This window comes from Trichoderma harzianum (assembly GCF_003025095.1).
Source record: "Trichoderma harzianum CBS 226.95 unplaced genomic scaffold M431scaffold_5, whole genome shotgun sequence".
Taxonomy (NCBI): domain Eukaryota; kingdom Fungi; phylum Ascomycota; class Sordariomycetes; order Hypocreales; family Hypocreaceae; genus Trichoderma; species Trichoderma harzianum.
Genome location: NW_020209253.1, coordinates 1,419,024 through 1,435,500, shown reverse-complemented (window position 1 = coordinate 1,435,500; position 16,477 = coordinate 1,419,024). Strand labels below are relative to the sequence as shown.

The 16,477-nt window shown below is 51.2% G+C and overlaps 8 protein-coding genes and 1 non-coding gene across 9 annotated transcripts; 4 read left to right on the top strand and 5 right to left on the bottom strand.

Moving 5' to 3' along the window:
• Positions 1–42: 42 nt before the first annotated feature.
• On the top strand, positions 43–1,322 carry M431DRAFT_507438 (hypothetical protein). The gene is made up of 5 exons (XM_024918965.1): positions 43–129; positions 207–240; positions 314–360; positions 434–592; positions 743–1,322. The coding sequence occupies exons 1-5, from the start codon at positions 127–129 to the stop codon at positions 1,136–1,138; spliced, it is 639 nt and encodes a 212-aa protein (XP_024775456.1). The 5' UTR covers positions 43–126; the 3' UTR covers positions 1,139–1,322.
• Positions 1,323–1,636: 314 nt separating this feature from the next.
• M431DRAFT_84269 (hypothetical protein) lies at positions 1,637–3,874 on the bottom strand (the record flags this gene model as incomplete). The annotated part of the gene is made up of 3 exons (XM_024923414.1): positions 1,637–3,225; positions 3,292–3,543; positions 3,661–3,874. The coding sequence occupies 3 exons, from the start codon at positions 3,872–3,874 to the stop codon at positions 1,637–1,639; spliced, it is 2,055 nt and encodes a 684-aa protein (XP_024775455.1).
• A 625-nt stretch (positions 3,875–4,499) lies between these two features.
• On the top strand, positions 4,500–5,397 carry M431DRAFT_408519 (hypothetical protein). Its single transcript, XM_024914925.1, has 2 exons — positions 4,500–4,655; positions 4,775–5,397. Exons 1-2 carry the CDS (start codon positions 4,653–4,655, stop codon positions 5,195–5,197), a joined length of 426 nt encoding a protein of 141 aa, XP_024775454.1. The 5' UTR covers positions 4,500–4,652; the 3' UTR covers positions 5,198–5,397.
• A 250-nt stretch (positions 5,398–5,647) lies between these two features.
• On the bottom strand, positions 5,648–7,919 carry M431DRAFT_84146 (hypothetical protein; the record flags this gene model as incomplete). Its single annotated transcript, XM_024923399.1, has 5 exons — positions 5,648–6,138; positions 6,234–6,505; positions 6,573–7,127; positions 7,182–7,815; positions 7,883–7,919. 5 exons carry the CDS (start codon positions 7,917–7,919, stop codon positions 5,648–5,650), a joined length of 1,989 nt encoding a protein of 662 aa, XP_024775453.1.
• A 143-nt stretch (positions 7,920–8,062) lies between these two features.
• On the top strand, positions 8,063–9,846 carry M431DRAFT_494213 (hypothetical protein; the record flags this gene model as incomplete). Its single annotated transcript, XM_024917221.1, has 5 exons — positions 8,063–8,145; positions 8,215–8,246; positions 8,418–8,486; positions 8,927–9,515; positions 9,576–9,846. 5 exons carry the CDS (start codon positions 8,063–8,065, stop codon positions 9,844–9,846), a joined length of 1,044 nt encoding a protein of 347 aa, XP_024775452.1.
• On the bottom strand, positions 9,782–11,423 carry M431DRAFT_552534 (hypothetical protein; the record flags this gene model as incomplete). Its single annotated transcript, XM_024921370.1, has 3 exons — positions 9,782–11,105; positions 11,181–11,330; positions 11,395–11,423. The coding sequence occupies 3 exons, from the start codon at positions 11,421–11,423 to the stop codon at positions 10,274–10,276; spliced, it is 1,011 nt and encodes a 336-aa protein (XP_024775451.1). The 3' UTR covers positions 9,782–10,273.
• Positions 11,424–12,358: 935 nt separating this feature from the next.
• Positions 12,359–12,432, top strand: M431DRAFT_t86. Its single transcript has one exon. It is a non-coding gene; the product is annotated as a tRNA-Asn (tRNA).
• A 490-nt stretch (positions 12,433–12,922) lies between these two features.
• M431DRAFT_83267 (hypothetical protein) lies at positions 12,923–13,759 on the bottom strand (the record flags this gene model as incomplete). The annotated part of the gene is made up of 1 exon (XM_024923294.1): positions 12,923–13,759. The coding sequence occupies one exon, from the start codon at positions 13,757–13,759 to the stop codon at positions 12,923–12,925; it is 837 nt and encodes a 278-aa protein (XP_024775450.1).
• A 1,102-nt stretch (positions 13,760–14,861) lies between these two features.
• M431DRAFT_84185 (hypothetical protein) lies at positions 14,862–16,134 on the bottom strand (the record flags this gene model as incomplete). Its single annotated transcript, XM_024923408.1, has 2 exons — positions 14,862–15,283; positions 15,369–16,134. 2 exons carry the CDS (start codon positions 16,132–16,134, stop codon positions 14,862–14,864), a joined length of 1,188 nt encoding a protein of 395 aa, XP_024775449.1.
• Between the last annotated feature and the right edge of the window lie 343 nt (positions 16,135–16,477).

The window sequence follows — 16,477 nt, the reverse complement described above, 5'->3', positions numbered from 1 at the left end:
CACGAGGTACGTATCGATTGTAGGGCACGAAAACCCTTTGACGAATTTGACGAGTCTCATCCTCCGAAATTTCAACGACTTCCGAACAACGACCACCGGAGCCCACGTTGATCGCAAGCAGACACAATGGTATGTAGAGATATTCCTAATGGAACACGTTGAATTGTTGGAATTCACAAGAGTGCTGACCTTTTTTCCCCATCCAGGCGATCAAGCACAACCAGACGATCATCAGCAACCGTGAGAACTCTCCCATCAAAACCTCGAGTCGACGATGCGAATTATCATGAACTGCGACTGACCCCTCCCACAGATTTCCGCAAGGATTGGCAGCGCCGGGTTCGCACCCACTTTGACCAGGTATGCGATCAACGACTCGAAAGAAAAAAAAAAATCGACATTTAGAGGAGGATTATTGACTTGTTCGAAATAGCCCGGTCGCAAGACACGGAGACGTACTGCTCGTCAGGCCAAGGCTGCTGCTCTCGCTCCTCGTCCCGTCGACAAGCTGCGACCTATCGTCCGATGCCCTACCGTTAAGTACAACCGACGGGTTCGTGCCGGTCGAGGTTTCACCCTCACCGAGCTCAAGGTACGACTTTACTGAACGAGTTTCTTCCTCGCGATCCTTGGGCCTCAGAAAAGAGAAGGCAAGGCAATCACAATTGCAGAGGCCTCTGGACACGAGGAACGAAATAAAGAAACTAAATTGATTGGATTGGTTCTAACAATTCATCTACAGGAGGCCGGTATCTCCAAGTCCCTGGCTCCCACCATCGGTATCTCCGTCGATTTCCGCCGACAGAACCTGAGCGAGGAGAGCCTTGCCGCCAACGTTGCCCGCCTCAAGGCCTACAAGGAGCGCCTCATCCTCCTGCCCCGCAAGTCCAACGCCCCCAAGAAGGGTGACACCAAGACCGACGTCGCCTCCCTCGACAAGGTCGCCTCCATCGCCGCTGCCCTGCCCATCGCCTCCGTCTCTGCTGGCTTCTCCGAGATCAAGAAGAGCGAGATCCCCGCCGCTGTCGAGGGTGGTGCCTACACCAAGCTTCGCATTGCCCGAAGCAACGCCAGATACCAGGGTGCCCGTGAGAAGCGTGCTCGGGACAAGGCTGAGGCCGAGACTGCCAAGAAATAAACTTTGTCAAAAAGGGAACTGGTGTTTTAAGGGTTTTTTGCTCTTTGCGTCTCTACGGGAGTGTTGCAAGGTCGGTTTCGAGGCTTTGATGAAAGTGCTAGGCCAGGTTACGGGAGGAAATATAAGCTCTTAGGTCCAGGTCAAAGAATTATTTGCATGATCAACCGGCCCTGCCCTGTATACACTAAAAAAAAAGGGTCAAATGGCAGCATATTAAACGAGCGCTGAGGCACACGTAGTTTCTGGTCGTGAAAAGTTGCTCTAATTTTTTTCTTGTTCAATTGGGTCCCTTGCCGCTACGTGCAACTATGAGTGATATGAAGTGATATATATGTATGGAAAGAACTTGAAACGATCAACCAAGTATATGATGCGTATATATCGCTGGGGGTAGTCCACTTTCCCTTTTTTGTTTATGCAGACAAGAGAAAAGAAGAGCAAAACTCGACAGCCTCTTTCTGCCAGCCACAACTCCATTGGCTTCCCAGCGTTTCAGGTTTACGATGCCATCGCCTTCTGCGCAGCCACAATCTCCGTGCCCTCCTTGACCAGATCTTGCAAGATGCTCAGCCTCAAACCAGGGAGTTGATCGCCCCACGTCCGGAGGAGTTCCGTGCACATCACCAGAGCGTTCTCCCGATCCACCCGAACCATGCTCTCCTTTTGCTTGGGATCAGCCTGCTGAGGCTCGAGTCCCAAGCCTTCTGCCATGGACGTGATCTGGCCATCGGGAGCAGCTAGCGCGTATGGCGCTTCCTCAATTTGATCGTTGCCTCCCACCTCGCTAAGGGGAGTCTCCCTTCCGGTGATGGCTTTGATGAGCTCCGTCATGGTGCCGTGGATTGAGAGCAGCTCCACGATGACGCGACCTCCCTCCTTGGAACGACACATGAGAGCAAAGACGAACCACGCTTCTGAGCGAAGACTTGGCCATTTCTGCTGGGTAATCAGGAACGAGAGAACCCTAGCGACGTCGTGCTTGCTGTAAAAGTATTCACGTCGTTGGTTTTCTTCAGGCTCGGACGATGCTGTGCCGTCTTTACTAATTGGGCGCTCCCAGTCTGGCAGTAAAGGCACGACTGGGCCCGAGTGAAGCATCCGGCATGTGGCAGCTACAGCTCGGGCAGCCTCGAGCCTCGTAGGCTCAGCATCAGAGCGCTCGTAAAGAGCAATGATGCCGCTCACACTTGAGCGCTCACGGGCTGGGCTAGCCGGGTCTGCGCTGAGAGGAGCACAGATGCGAGCAACGTTGGCTGGGCAGTTGATGAGAAGCAACCGAGTCAGAGACACGGCGGCAAACTGCACCTGGGGCGAGGTATCCAAACTGTATAGCCGCGGAACGCATGTGACGTCCAACAAGTCACCGAGAAGCGGCTTGTTCTGGAGCGGAATGGCCAGGTTCTTCAAGAAAGACAGGGCTGAATGGAGAAGCTGTGCGTCGGTAATGTCTTGGTTCGAGAGGAGCCTTATCAGGGGGCCATGTGCAAAGTAAACCTGAACAAGAGAGGTGGTGGCTTCATCTGAGCGGGACAGATTGCCCAGGGCGAGACAAGCCGCCGTCTGGAGCTGGACGTTCGAGCTCTGCAACCAAGCAAGGAAATTTTGGGCAACCGGGCTATGCAGCGGATAGCATGAGGCAAACAGGTCGTTACCGGTGATGTCTGCCAAGCTGACGAGAAGGCTGGAGTAGAGCTTCTTCAGGGACGCTTCCGTATCGGCGTCATCGACTTCAAGCGCATTAAAGTGAGTGTGAGCGTGGTAAAAGGTGGAGAGGAAGAGCTGCATCAAAGGTCCCTGGATCAGGTCGGCCTGGAACTTGTCATCGGCAAGGTAAGCGCCGGCCACGGAGACGAGAGATATGAAATCGTCAATGTCATCTCGAGACGGTAGGCTCGTCGCCAGTGTGAGCAGAATTTCCACTGTTCGGGGACTTGCACGAGCTGCTTCGCCTTCTTGGCTAACAAGCAGTGCGAGAATCTTGCAGAAATAGGGGACGAAGACGATGAAGTTGGCAAGGGTTGGAGAGGACAAGAGATCGATGAGTCGCTGGTTGAGGTTGGCTTGTGAAGCGGCAAGCTGTGCAGGTTCTTTGAAGTGGCAAGTTAGTGTCTTTACAGTCATTCATCAGACCTAAAGGCGTTATTGGGGCTCACCATAGTCGACTAGGATGTTGAACAAGACAGGAATTGTGAAGGGTATCAAGCTCTCATCTTGCAGGTGATTGATGACGGTAGCAAGGTGATTTCCCTGAATCACTCTCGCACGATTCTCGTCTGTATCTGCACAAGAGTTTCCCACCAGCCGCAGTATATGAATTTTCAAGCCCTGCTCCAGATTGCCGCCAGCGAGGACACGAAGGAAGAACTCTAAAATGCCAGAATCACCAAACGGGCCTCGCCATGCCACTATACGAATACAGATGTTGGGTCAGTCTACCGGTATAGCTCTGCTTCTACCTGGACATATCCAAGGACCAATTTCGCCAAACTTTGATCTATTGGCTGATTTTGATAGTGACTCACCATCTCTGCTGCCATCGCCCAGCTTCTCAGCCATGAGCTCCAGGTCTTCCTGCCCATGGGAGGTCCATACCTCACGACAAGCTGCTAGGAGTGGTATCAACAGCTCGGTCCTCCTCTGACGAGCGTCCACAGACTCTGTGGTTTCATCGTACTTGTCAGGAGAGACTTTGCTGCCTTCTCGCAGGAGCATCTCTTCAATCTCCTTTGGCGCCATGGCTGCTGTTGACTCCTTTCCTATTTTCACAAAAAACACGATATTATGATGTTTGTTCTAAAACTTCAAGAATATGGTAAGAGAACCCGCAATGAAGAGGCAAGGAGATGATTCGGAAATTAGGTGATATATGCTTTTCAAGATGAAGTCTCTTCACACGCAAACCCTGCGAGGTGATGACGACTCTGTGCTGTTAGGCCAAATTCAAGGTTCCTCAGCCTCAGCATGAAACAGACGGAAAGCCCTAGTCCAGCCAAAAAACGCGTATACGGCAGGCTTAGATTGGATTATGCAATTGCCGGAGAGTATTTTAGCTTCTTACTTTCTGGACGGGACAGACGACGGCAAATAGTATCAACGGATCCTGCCAATGGGCACGACGAACAAGGGCCCAGGCATGTCCAAGTAATTTATTAGTGAGATGGGCAATTGCGTGGCTCGTTCAGGGGGATCCTCTCGCTGTGGTGGGTGTGGCTGGAATTTACCGGGAACGAGGGGGCGGGGACTTGGGGCGATGAGTGAGCCTCACCACGGTGAGCGTCTTTGCGTCTGCTCGGTGAGCGGCAGATCGTCGGGTAAAAGAGGCAAGTTTATCCCGGATAAGTCGCAAACTCGGAATTGGGAAAATTCAAGAGACAACGACTCTCGCATTCTCGGCCGCGGGACGGTGCTTATACTTGCTTGTCTTTTCGTCAGCCGCATTCTACAGGATTACAAAATCTCTGTGAAGGGGTGTCTTTAATCTGCTTCGGTTAGCTGTACTGGCTTCATCATCACCATGGTATGTCTTGCACCAATTTTTTCTTTACTTGCCGAGGCCCCGGTATCACACGATATTGCGACACCAACATGTTGAATATCTGTGACAGCATGGCTGACTCTGAATCACCTTACAAATAGGCACACAAATTCGTCATCACAGCCTTCCTCACAGGCTCTCGCATCCTGGGACGGTCCTTCATGGCCGCCTACCGACAAGCCCAGGCCTCGTCGCAATATCAGCGTGCGCAAGCCAAGGCGACTGGCGTCAGCGCTTCAGGTCGAGCCTCTCTAACAGCCGGCATGACCCTTGAGGAGGCTTGCCGCATCCTGAACGTCAAACCCCCGGCCAATGGCCAGGCCAACGTCGAGGAGGTGCTCGAGCGGTACAAGAGACTATTTGACGCAAACAACCCTGAAAAGGGTGGTAGCTTCTATCTCCAGAGCAAGATTGTAAGAGCAAGGGAGCGATTCGAGGCTGAGATTGGACCCATACGAGAAAAAGCCGAAGCGGAGGCTGAAGCAAAGGAGGGGTGGAAGCCCAAAGTCTACAAGGATCAGTGAGCAGGGTTGAAGCGGACGACTTATACGACTATGGTATAATACGGTGCTGTGTGGGAGAAGAGCTTACGCGGCAGTTCGATGTTCTAACTTGGAAGAGATGAGCGAGCCGCGAAGCTCCCCTCCAAGGAGGGGTGGGACGACAACTCCATGTTCCACCTTTTGTATATGATTTCCTTTTTTTTTTTTCTATTATTACCACATCTTCACTCGACAGTGGCATGGCACGGCGTTTATGGAGGAGGGAGACATCTAGAGGCTTCGAGGCCACCGGAGACTGGGTCTAGACGAAAACAAAAAAAGCAAGGACGATTTGGAACTGACTTCAATACGCGGCTGTCAGCATGCTTGTACAATACGAAACGATGTAACATACCACCTGTGTAAAATTGAAATGATTAGATGAGCCCTCTACCTGTTTTACCCGTGTTGACGTGTACTCTATTTGACAGCTCATGTTTTCCTACGGACAAGTCCCTTCCAATAGTCGAAGCTATTCTCATCACTCTGAAGGCTCCATATCTTGCCGTTCCCCCTTCCTTCAAGATCCGTCTCCTCAACACGCAGCATCCCCCAGTCGCGAGTGATGCCCAAGACTCTGGCTTTGACACCACCCTCGGCCTCCAGCGTGATAGCCTGACCCGTGTGCAGCCAGTGGCGGTAGTACCGTGTCTCGAGGTCTTGAGAGAAGCCCTCGCGGCGGAACTGCTCGTATATGGCCTCCAGACGGGTGAGGATGCGGGCGAGAAGGGTCTCTATGTGGAAAGGCGCGATGTTTTGTGGAAGCAGGTCAGACAGAGAGGTTGTCGGACGGGGATTGGTAGCGTTGATACCGATGCCGAGGACAACTTGGTATGCGCCGTTGAAGTAGCTGCATTGGGAGAGGATGCCGCCGATTTTGACGTAGGACTGGGACGATGCTGGTTTTGTAGGATCGAGGGCATCTAATATATACATTAGCATGAAATGGATGTATAAGGCGTTTGTATAGAGAAGAGTGATGGTAGAATCATTTGACATCTCATGCACTGCGACTTACAGATATCATTGGGCCACTTCAACTTGACAGGCATCTTGTCATATCCTGAGTCATACGAGCGAATTGCTTCAACAATGGCAACAGCTGCAATATACTGGATGAATACTATCGGTCGTGAAGCAGCAAGATGAGCTGGGTGGTTGATAACGGTGGAGAATAAGAGAGATCCAGGGGGTGCGACCCAGACATTGCTTCCACGTCCTCGGCCAGCGACTTGGGTCGTAGCAGTGAAGGTAAAACCAGTTGGTAGCTTGCAGTTAAGCTTTGGGTTCCTATGTGTCCATGAGTCAGTAATTGTATTGAACAGCCATTTCAAGCGCAGTGTAGGACAAAACGCACTTTTCAAGCAGAGTATTGGTGCTGGTCACGACATCTCCGTAGAGCAACACGTCTCCCCATTGATCAGCGCTAGATTCAATCTTCCTGTACTTCTTCAGACTCGAGTAGAAACGTTCGTGGTCGAAGCGCGGTGTTAGTTCATCGCCAGGTAATTTTGTCTCATGAGAAATAATCTTCTTGATGACCGAGCTTGGGTCGTCCATCGCCTCGGCTTGTGGCAACGTGCTTGCAAGCTCATCCAGGTTCAGCCCATCTGCTTGATTTATGATCTGGAAAGTATCCGCCTCTCCGCGGATATACTCGTTGCCATTCTCCTTTTCGATAGCGTCCCCCCAGTCACACAGCAGCTCCGTCACCTTGCCGCTCTCGAGAGCAGTGAGGTGGAGGCTGGACAGCGAGGGGGGCGTATAATCATCCTGGACAACTTCGAGTCCCAATTCTGATAGCAGAGCCTTCAAAAAGCTGGTTCTGGAGTTGTCGTCCGCGACAAGTTTGTCGACCAGCTCGCTATATCCTGGAATGTCTGGTTGCGCGTTGAGATTGGCTGGGGCAAATCTTGGAATATGTTAGCTGAGGTTCTCGCTTCAATGAACGGTATAAACAACTTACTCCGGGTGAGGCCCGCTCAAGATTGCCTTGCCCTCTCCCACATGGCACAGAACGACTGCAGCCTTTTCATCACCACCGTCCACGTCCAAATCGTCCTTGTATGAGGCCAGAACCTCAATCTTGCGTCCTCCTGTTGGGGTTTCATCGACAAAAACACCGCCTCCATTATAATAGACGGCAAATTCGCCAGGTATCTTGTCTTTCAAAGATTGCTTTTCCGCTTTGATAGTAGCAGCTCGTGATCCCTTCTCGCTCTTGTATTCGAATCCCTTGAATGCCCCGCCACGACACGTTCCAGGGAAGAAACCGAGCTCTCTACTGCCAATCACTTCCAATGCCTTGTTACCAGCTTCAAATTCGCATCTGCTGCTGCCGTAATACCCGCCTGCGCAGAGACCTAGATATGCCCCTCCTCGGCGGACAAACTCGCTGATGCGGCGATTTCCCTCGCCATTAAAGACCCGACAGTAGCCAAGATCAGCACCGCCAGGGAACACAAGAAGAGCGCAAGTTTGGGCCCACGGCTCTTTTAAGAGAGCCGTCTCATTGATGGGGATGATGGCGTAGTTGGGGGATAGAAGCCGGCGGAGAGAGTACATGCAATGCCGCACAGATTCTGCCGTAGTTCCGGCGCCTATTGTTACAGTGAGCAAAAAATACTCGATATATTAGATAGAAGTCAATGGAGGGGGAGTATTGACCTGTATGGACCAGGATATTGAGTCGACTGGGCGCCATGATGCTTTGTTTTCTCCGGCCGAAGTAATAGGTCACGCCACCTGATAATCAATATTTGCTCTTTTCTTCTCTCTTACATCAACCGGCGCTGCAACAACACCGGGACCATTGACGACTCTTGACAAGCCGCAAAATCTTTCGATATGCCCGGACAAGAACAAGAAAAGCCGCCAGCTACGGGGTCTTCAGCCGCGGCAATTGAGGATGACGATGAGCCGGATGAGTGGTGAGTAGCGGGTTAAAGCTGGCTGTTTGGAGAGGCTCCGACGCTAAGCCGTGCTTTTGCGAACTCTAGGGACAAGCGGATATTCAGCACGGGCTGCGCGGGTGAGTTGCCAGTTGAAGTCAATTGATTTATTAATGCATTCCTCTGGTCTTTTGAGGAGATATAAAGAAGAAAGAACCGTTGAAGATGAGATCAGATAATTTTCACGGATTATTTGCAGAATATCTCTCTTCTAGGGTAACTGGAAGGCTGACTCAGACATTCGTGAACAGATGAAAATATGAAAATGACAGACTGCTACTACGAGAAGAAGGATTGGAGAGCATGTGCAAAAGAGGCAAGTATTTTGTTTTATAACAGAGCGAATAAAGCCTCTTTTACGTGTAAATTGGGCTTGAAGCAGTTGCTAATTATGCTGGTGTCTGTAGATGGAGGATTTCAAAGAATGCTGGAAGCAGCACGGTAATAATGAGCGAACCAGTACCAAGGATACATAAATGGCCGTGGTATTCAGGAACTTATTTTCAACTCGAAGAAAAATGTAATAACAGTATATAGACTATCTTAACTCATTAAAACTGTTTATTTATGACTTTTATGACAAAGGCATGCCAATTTGTATTGAATTCACCAGTGCGTCAAACAAACATTAAACAAAGAACACACACAGCGGTAGCCGGAACTTCTTTTGACCGGGCCATATCAGCGATAACACATGAAATCTTCAGATGCCGTGAATTCACAACCATTGCTCTGAAACTCAAACAACGAAAGATCCTAGACTGTCAATCCCTATCGGCCATGCTTCCCTCACGCAGAGCCTTTTCCGCTGCCTCCAGGCAACTCGCCTGCCGCTCCTTCAGACCGATCCAGCCATCAGCACGGCTCTATTCCACAGAGACATCAACTACGTCAACGACAGAAGAGCCCGCAGCTAAGCCCGCCTCTCCCCCAGCAGCAGCGACGCCGAAATACGCAAAGCCCGCGCCCAGAGCGACCAAGCCTGCAGTGGCAGCATCTACACCAGCATCTTACAGCGACGTTGTCTACCAAGCCAAGAACATTGCGTACGAGGACGCAAGGGAGGATGGCGATGTGACGGACCCGGCCGCCGTGGACTGGACGAGGAGTTTCTACGGCATCTCGGCCCGGCCAGTAACAGAAAAGCAATTCAAGGCCCTAATGCAGCCTGTGGACGAGAAGGACATCGAGGTCAAGCCCGACGGCGTCATCTACCTACCAGAGATCAAGTACAGGAGGAGGCTGAACGAGGTGTTTGGTCCAATGGGATGGGGCCTGATTCCCAAGGGAGAGGCCGTGGTTGGCGATTCAATCGTGACCCGCGAGTATGCGCTCATCGTCGATGGCCGGTAAGACACTACCAATCGCTGCGTGCGTCACTCCCAAGCCGTCTGCTAACGTTACTACAGCTTTGTCTCACAAGCCCAGGGCGAAAACTCGTACTTCTCCGCCGAACAGCTACCATCTGCCGTCGAAGGTTGCAAGTCAAACGCCCTGATGCGCTGCTGCAAAGACCTGGGCATCGCCTCCGAGCTGTGGGACCCCCACTTTGTCCGATGGTTCAAGAAGAATCACATGGAGGAAGTGTGGGTAGAGCACGTCACAACCAAGAAGAAGCGAGTGCAGTGGTATAGGAAGGGCGATGTGGATGTGTCATACCCCTACAAGGTCAGCAAATAGGGACCAAACACCGGATGGGGTGAGCTTCTTTAAGTCGCCGAGGGAGAATTTTACGAGGACTTGACGATCACCTAGGGAGTGCAAAATGTGCGAATTGCAATAAAAGAGACACCCCCGAAAACAACTACATTGATGACAACACGGGCGAGGAGTGGACTTGTATGATACTTGTGTTAGAGAAACAGGGTTTTTTGTTTGATGCCATGTAGCAAGGTTTCGATTAGACCTATGGGTTGGATGTACACAAAAAAGGCATCTATGGGGGCCGTTTTTTACTCCCCTCGATATATCATGATTCAATATCTCAAAGAGTGTCCAAGTCTCCATACAAATTCATGTATAGCATCCACGCGACATGGCGGTAACAGGTGGTCTACGCGTTCAGTCTATACTCGCGGGCCAGCCATTTGCGATGTTCTTGTTGTTCCTAGTCCTCTAGCCCAGAGCTGTGACCTGTACCTGGCTGCGTATTGCGACCCCAAGGCATCCACGAACCACCATCACCACCTCCAGCATGACGGCGCCGGAGGTTGGCCTCATCTTCAGCCCCGCTCTCGGCATCGATCTTCTCAAAGTCGGTCTCGCTGCGGCTCTTGCTCAGTCCACTCCATCCGCTGAGCCCGCTGGGCGGCCTCTGTGTGACCTCTTCGTCGCTATCCATGTGCCTGGAGCGAGATCGGGACTGCGTCTGTCCGCCATTTCGTTGAATCTGCGCCGCTTCACGATCCAGAGCTGTGAGGAGGACGTTGAGACGGTCCCGCTGGGAGGCGATAAAGGTCATCCTCTCGCCCGAGTCTTGTATGTGAGATGGGACGACTGATGATGACGATACGCCAGCAGCGTCGCTTCGTGCCCCCGAGCCACCGGTCGCCGCGGCTACGGCGCTGGCCAGCAGACCGAAGAGATCCGAGCCCACATTTGACGGGGCGGCAGGTCCGGTCGCCGTCGGAATGCTAAATCGAGCGAGGAGCGACTGCGTGTAGCTCTGGTAGGTGTTCGGAGGAGGAGTGGGAGGCTCGGGCTCACTCGGTGGCAGGCCTAGGACATTGACTCTCAAGTAGTCGATTGCCTTTCGGAAGTAATCGATACCGGCCGCCTTGAGACGCTCATGGGCGCTCGCGATGAACTCGTCGATTTGCGATTCATTGTCGCGGAGGAAGGGGTGGACGTATTGCTCGTATAGCACCCTAGCGCCCTGGGTTTGCGGCAGAATCAGGTATAGGAAGAAGAGAAGGCGGATGTAGCCATAGAACGGCACCCTTTAAGCCAAATGAATCAATATCACAGCATCACAAGCGGCGTGAGACGGACACGGAGGCGGCTGTAAAACGTACCACGCAAGGATGAAGTAAACCCACGACTCCACCAGCAGACAACAGCTAAAGACGACCCAGTACATGAGCCATGGCGTCAGCTGTGCAGGATCCGACGTCTTAAGGGCTTTGTAGGAAGCAAAGATGGGGAAGAGGAAGGATGCGATAGAGCTGTTTTGCTTGGGGCATTAGCGCTTCTTAGCAGTGACGGCATGGCGGGGCAGATAAAACACACGATAAGAGCATCGCAAAGAGGTCGAACATGGTGGCGGGAGGACGAGGCCCGACGCGGCCCGTTTGACGTCTAGAGCTGGATTGAATATAGGTATGTAGAATAAAAAAATAGAAAGCGGCGAGTAGTTTTAGGGTACCTTTATTCGCGATCACTGTCACCGAGGGTTTGTGGAAGTAGCAGGTTATACAAGAAATTGAGTTGCAGCCGGAGGTCGAGGTTGGGGGTAAAAGGGCTTAGTTAGGCTCAAGGCAGCTCCAGCCCAGCAGCCCTTTTTGTTTGCGACTGAGCACCAGAGACAGGCCTCTAATAGTGAGGCGATGGCAAATGCTGATAGCCTCTAAGTGGATTAGGCTCAGGTGGCAGAACAGCCTCTCAGCAGGGATCAGTAGCCTGTGGTGAGGCCGGGAAAGGGGAAAGGGCAGCAGGATGGCTGTCGTGTGAGCAGCAGGGCGAGCACCTGAGATGCTGAAACCGGAAGAAGCGTTGCGGTGCAGAGTCGCGCAACGGCAGAGAGGCTCCCCGCAATTGCGAATCCGGCCGGCGATGTGCTCGTGACTGAGCCTGAAGCGGCTGTAAGCGTGTCTTCTGGACTTGGGGATGACGCAGTGGTGTCTACCTGAGCGGTAGTGGTTTATTAGGGGCGAAGAGCCGGAGCCTAGGGGATTTGCAGCAGTACGACGTAATAGGTATTGTTCCCTAGCGATGATTCCGGGCCGTGGAGGTGATTTGAGGCGCTGAGGAATGACGAGAGAGTTGCGTGAAAGATGCTGTGCTTACCCATCAAAGGACGGATCGGAACATTCACATGTCATTTGAATGCATTTATACTAAGTATGCGGAGCAGCCCGATTGAATGATAGCGATCCACGGAAGGAGCACCGCAAGTCCTCATGCAGGGACGCAATAGGAGGCTGCTGGTGTCTGTATAGTCTAAATTTAGCACCTCAAAATCAACAATCGCATATCCTCTGTGGCGCAATTGGCTAGCGCGTCTGACTGTTAATCAGGAGGTTGGAAGTTCGAGCCTTCCCGGAGGAGACGCAACACCAAAATTATTTTTTGGAGATTTTAATTCTACTTTTTATTATCAATTATATATGGTCATTAATATATAATTCCGCAATGCCGAGTTGTGGATGTTGTGATTATCAAAATATCCTCTTTTTTGCTCTTTCCCCTTTTTTGCGAGATTATACAGTCATAGGCGCTATTTCGCTTGATTGTGTTGCAGTTGACACGCAGCTGGCACTTACTGCGAGGTTGATCACTTATATTATCAGAGATTGGAAAGCTTTACGTCAGGACTGACTAAAACATTGACAGAAATAATTGCTTGCTATTTAATTACGTAGGTACATATTCAATTGCCCTTTACGCTTTCGTTAAATATCAATTTCTTCTCCTCCACTAATCCTTTCACTTCTTCCAAATCATAACCTCTCCCGACACTCTCTGCAAAGGAGTCACTGACAGCAATCTGCTGCCCCCTCGGTCGTATGGAAATGCTTATCAACTCAGTTAACCTCTTTTACAGTAGCTGACGAGCCTGCTGCCACAAGCTCTGAACAAATTGGGATTGCAAAAGAGATGGCCCATATGTCCATGCTGCATATGCGCTGCCAAAGATGGCCAACCACGATGCTATGCCCCTGGCAACGAGGATCCTTTGAACAAATTGCATCGTCGCCGCGTCGTTGACCCAAGGAAATGGCTCGTCCTTTGGTGCGTCTTTGCCCAAGAATTCGCACAGCGGCCCCCAGCCGTCTTCGGCCGTCCAGACCAAAATCTTGCGGTTTCTCTTTTTGGCTTCCTCGAGCACATGCTTCTGGTATGCATCATAAAAGCCATCCAGATCTTTTGTGTGCCACCGCTCCGTTATTTGGTTTTTTGCTTCCTGGTGCATAAGCCAGTGAAGACGATCGTTTTTCACGGGCAGGCAGAGCAATAGATAGGTCCATGTGCGGAAAAAGGCTAGGCTACTGTCCCAGCTTTGCAGCCAGGACTTGTCGCCTCCTTTGCGTTGGTTTAGGACCAGCGGGGCGTCTGGATACATGTCCATGAGATCATCGAGGAACCAGAAGCCAGGAAAGTCTGTCGTGGCTTGGTAACCATCGAAAATCTTGTGTAGCAGAGCCTGTCTCTTTTTCTTATCCTTTTCTCGCATGGCTTTGAGGACAATCTCGGCGCGCGTATTGCTCGGCATTACGTGGGCCATGTGCATGCAGGGAAAGAATCCCAGATGGGGGGATTCGAAAGCAGCTTGAAGCGAGGAAGTCGCGCATCGAGGAAGACCAGCGCCGATGACTCGCATCTGAGGACCGAGAGCCTGCCGGTCTGGGCCCGTGGTATCGGAAAGGAAACGCATGTTGAGCACAAAAACAGACAGTCAGTTAGGCCGAATGGACAAGTACTCGAGAGGAGAGCTTGTGGTCGACGACACCATGACCTGGGATACCATCACTTATAGTATACGACTAGACTACGAGTACATATGCTAATATGATATCTTCACACCATCCCGTGGACAAGACTAGCAAGCTAGCTTTGCTTTGCTTTCACCATTCATAGTCCACAGCATGCCGCATTTCTAGGCTTACCATTGTCTTTTTTTAGTGACAGATACTGTTGGCCAATTTAGTTGCGCTCCGTCTCTCCAGCTTTGTTTCTGACTGGGGGCTTAATAGCCAAAGATATGTCTATTTGCAGTCAAGGCCTTGGCACGTTTCCACCAATAACTCGGCGCTTACCCAGTTATCACACAGGTACTAATTCGACGTTGGATAAGCTGGAAAATGTATGGCAATTTGAATCGTGATTAATCAATCTGAGGCCTTAAACAATAATCACTAATCAAACCAGTGCTCGTCTGGTCGACGAGCTGGAGGTTTAGCGGAAGTCGCTGACGCCCGACGGACCATCGCTCGAGCTAGCAGTAGCTTAGAACGTACGATGCCGAATCCCTTGTCACTCGCAAGGAAAAGAGGATCAAATCTCTGCTGTTAGGGCTTATGTGGGCGGGTGAATTGAGGCTCCCGAACCCCTCTCGTACTCTCCAAGGGGCCAACGTGAATGATTCATGTGCATTGTTCGGCTGCAGAAGCACCCCCTTGAACAACATTTGGGGCGGAGAGTATACATGGATGCCATCCGATTCTACGAACCGACCTGTAAAGGCTCATAGGACGGTGGGAACTAATCAATCCAACGAAATTCAGTCACCAATGAACGCAACGGAACGACTTTGCATATTACAACAACACGCGGCACTGCATAGCTACATGTAATGACAATATATCACGCTGTTTACATGTAAACAGATAGACTAAGGGCCGAATGTTTTGACTCTTACCAACATGCATATGTACTACAGGACTAATACTACTTTGGCATTCTCGCCGTCAGACTCCAGTTGGGCTAGAATCGATAGCTGCAAACCCTAGGATCCTTTGTCTAGCGCCTTGTCAGCTTCAAGGCCGATCTGGCCAAAGCTCCTTCGCGACATCTCTCACTAGCCGCAGCTTTGCAAACATCTTCTCTTCAGTCATTCCCTCAGCTCCAACAGATACACTGGCAAAGCCGCACTGCGGGCTAATGCCAATGTTCTCCATGACTTCCTCGACGCTGCGCTGTTGCCCGTCTGCAATGATCTTTGCGGCTTCTAGGACACGCCGCTTGATCTCCTGAGAATCCTCAAGTGCTGGATCTTTGGTCGTCACGACGCCAAGAACAACGTTCTTGTTCTTGGGAAGGAAGCGCAGAGGCTCGAAACCTCCGGATCTTGCGTTGTCGTACTCGAGGAAGAAGGTGTCGTAGTTGAGAATCTTGAAGAAGCGCTCGGCGATTTTCTCATACGACCCTTCACTGAAATGGACTGACTTTGAAAAGTTGCCTGTAGAAATTACGCGAGACAGGTCATTATTCTGAACCGCAAAGTGAAACAAATTGGAAAGTTGGCATCCCGACCCACGACTTACCTCGGCAGATATGCAGTCCAACATGGAGCCCTTCAGGACGATCCGCGATACAGTCGTTATGAGCCTTCAAATATAGGTCAAACAGCTCATCAGGATCCACGCCGTCGTTGCGCAGCGAGTCTCGCATCTCCTCCGAGCAGAAATATGCCATCGTGGGGTCGTCAATCTGGAGGTTACGCAGTCCTTCGTTATACAATGTCTTAATCTCCTTTTGATATGCCACTGCCAAATCCGCAAAGAAGTCCTCGTCTGAGGAATATGCATCGGCGCTATAACACTTTCCCGGAGCCAGTCTCAAATGGAAATAACAAGCTGGAGGCATCGTGAATTTGCATTCTCCCCACTGCTCCTGCGGAACAGTGTTGCGCAGCAGCAGCCAGTTTTCAAGATACGGGCTGCTGTCGTAGCTGATCTTGCCCTCGCAGATCGCAGCCATGGGATACTGCTGCCCCGATTTCTTGAGAGCCGCGATGGGCGGCGCGGAGAGGCGTGCTAGCTCCCATGGTACGGGGCTGACTTCGCGGAAACCGGTGAGCTTCTCGAAGAAGCCCGAGAAGTAGTACTTGCGATCGAACTCGCCTGAGGACAGCGCTCTTGTGCCATTGAGCTGCTGCTTTTTGACGGCTTCCTTGATGGCGGTTTGTTGGACTATGCGGAGCTCCTCCGCAGTGATTTCGCCTTGGTCGAACTGTTTCTGGTGGTCCGATATATACGCTGGCCGGATGAGGGAGCCGATGTGGTCGGCGTGAAAGGGGAGTCTCGCCATGTTCAAATGATCACGTCGTTGGTGATAGGGCTATCCTATGATGGTTTGTCGGAGAAGACCTCAAATGAAACTCAACTTCGATATATGCTAATATTTTGCAGCCTATTTATCTATCCATGACATCAATTGTGCGTGCGCTGCCAATTTCTTCAAACCACAAGATCGTCCTAGTTAGCAGCGCAAGATTCTCCAACTTGACTATCTTTCCCCGCAACTCCCGTCCTCAACTATCCCGCTTCATTTGCCGAGGGGGCGAACTAATGGCTCCGTCGATGTTCATCGAATCGTTGCAGCCGTCTCTGCATGAACATGTGTGATATATCCTCTAGGGTTGCAGAACCTG

Bases quoted from the DNA above. Each gene is read 5' to 3' on its own strand.
- M431DRAFT_507438 (XM_024918965.1), top strand. The intron at 241-313 runs GTGAGAACTCTC...CCCCTCCCACAG, and splicing joins CCAGACGATCATCAGCAACC to ATTTCCGCAAGGATTGGCAG. The intron at 593-742 runs GTACGACTTTAC...ATTCATCTACAG, and splicing joins TCACCCTCACCGAGCTCAAG to GAGGCCGGTATCTCCAAGTC.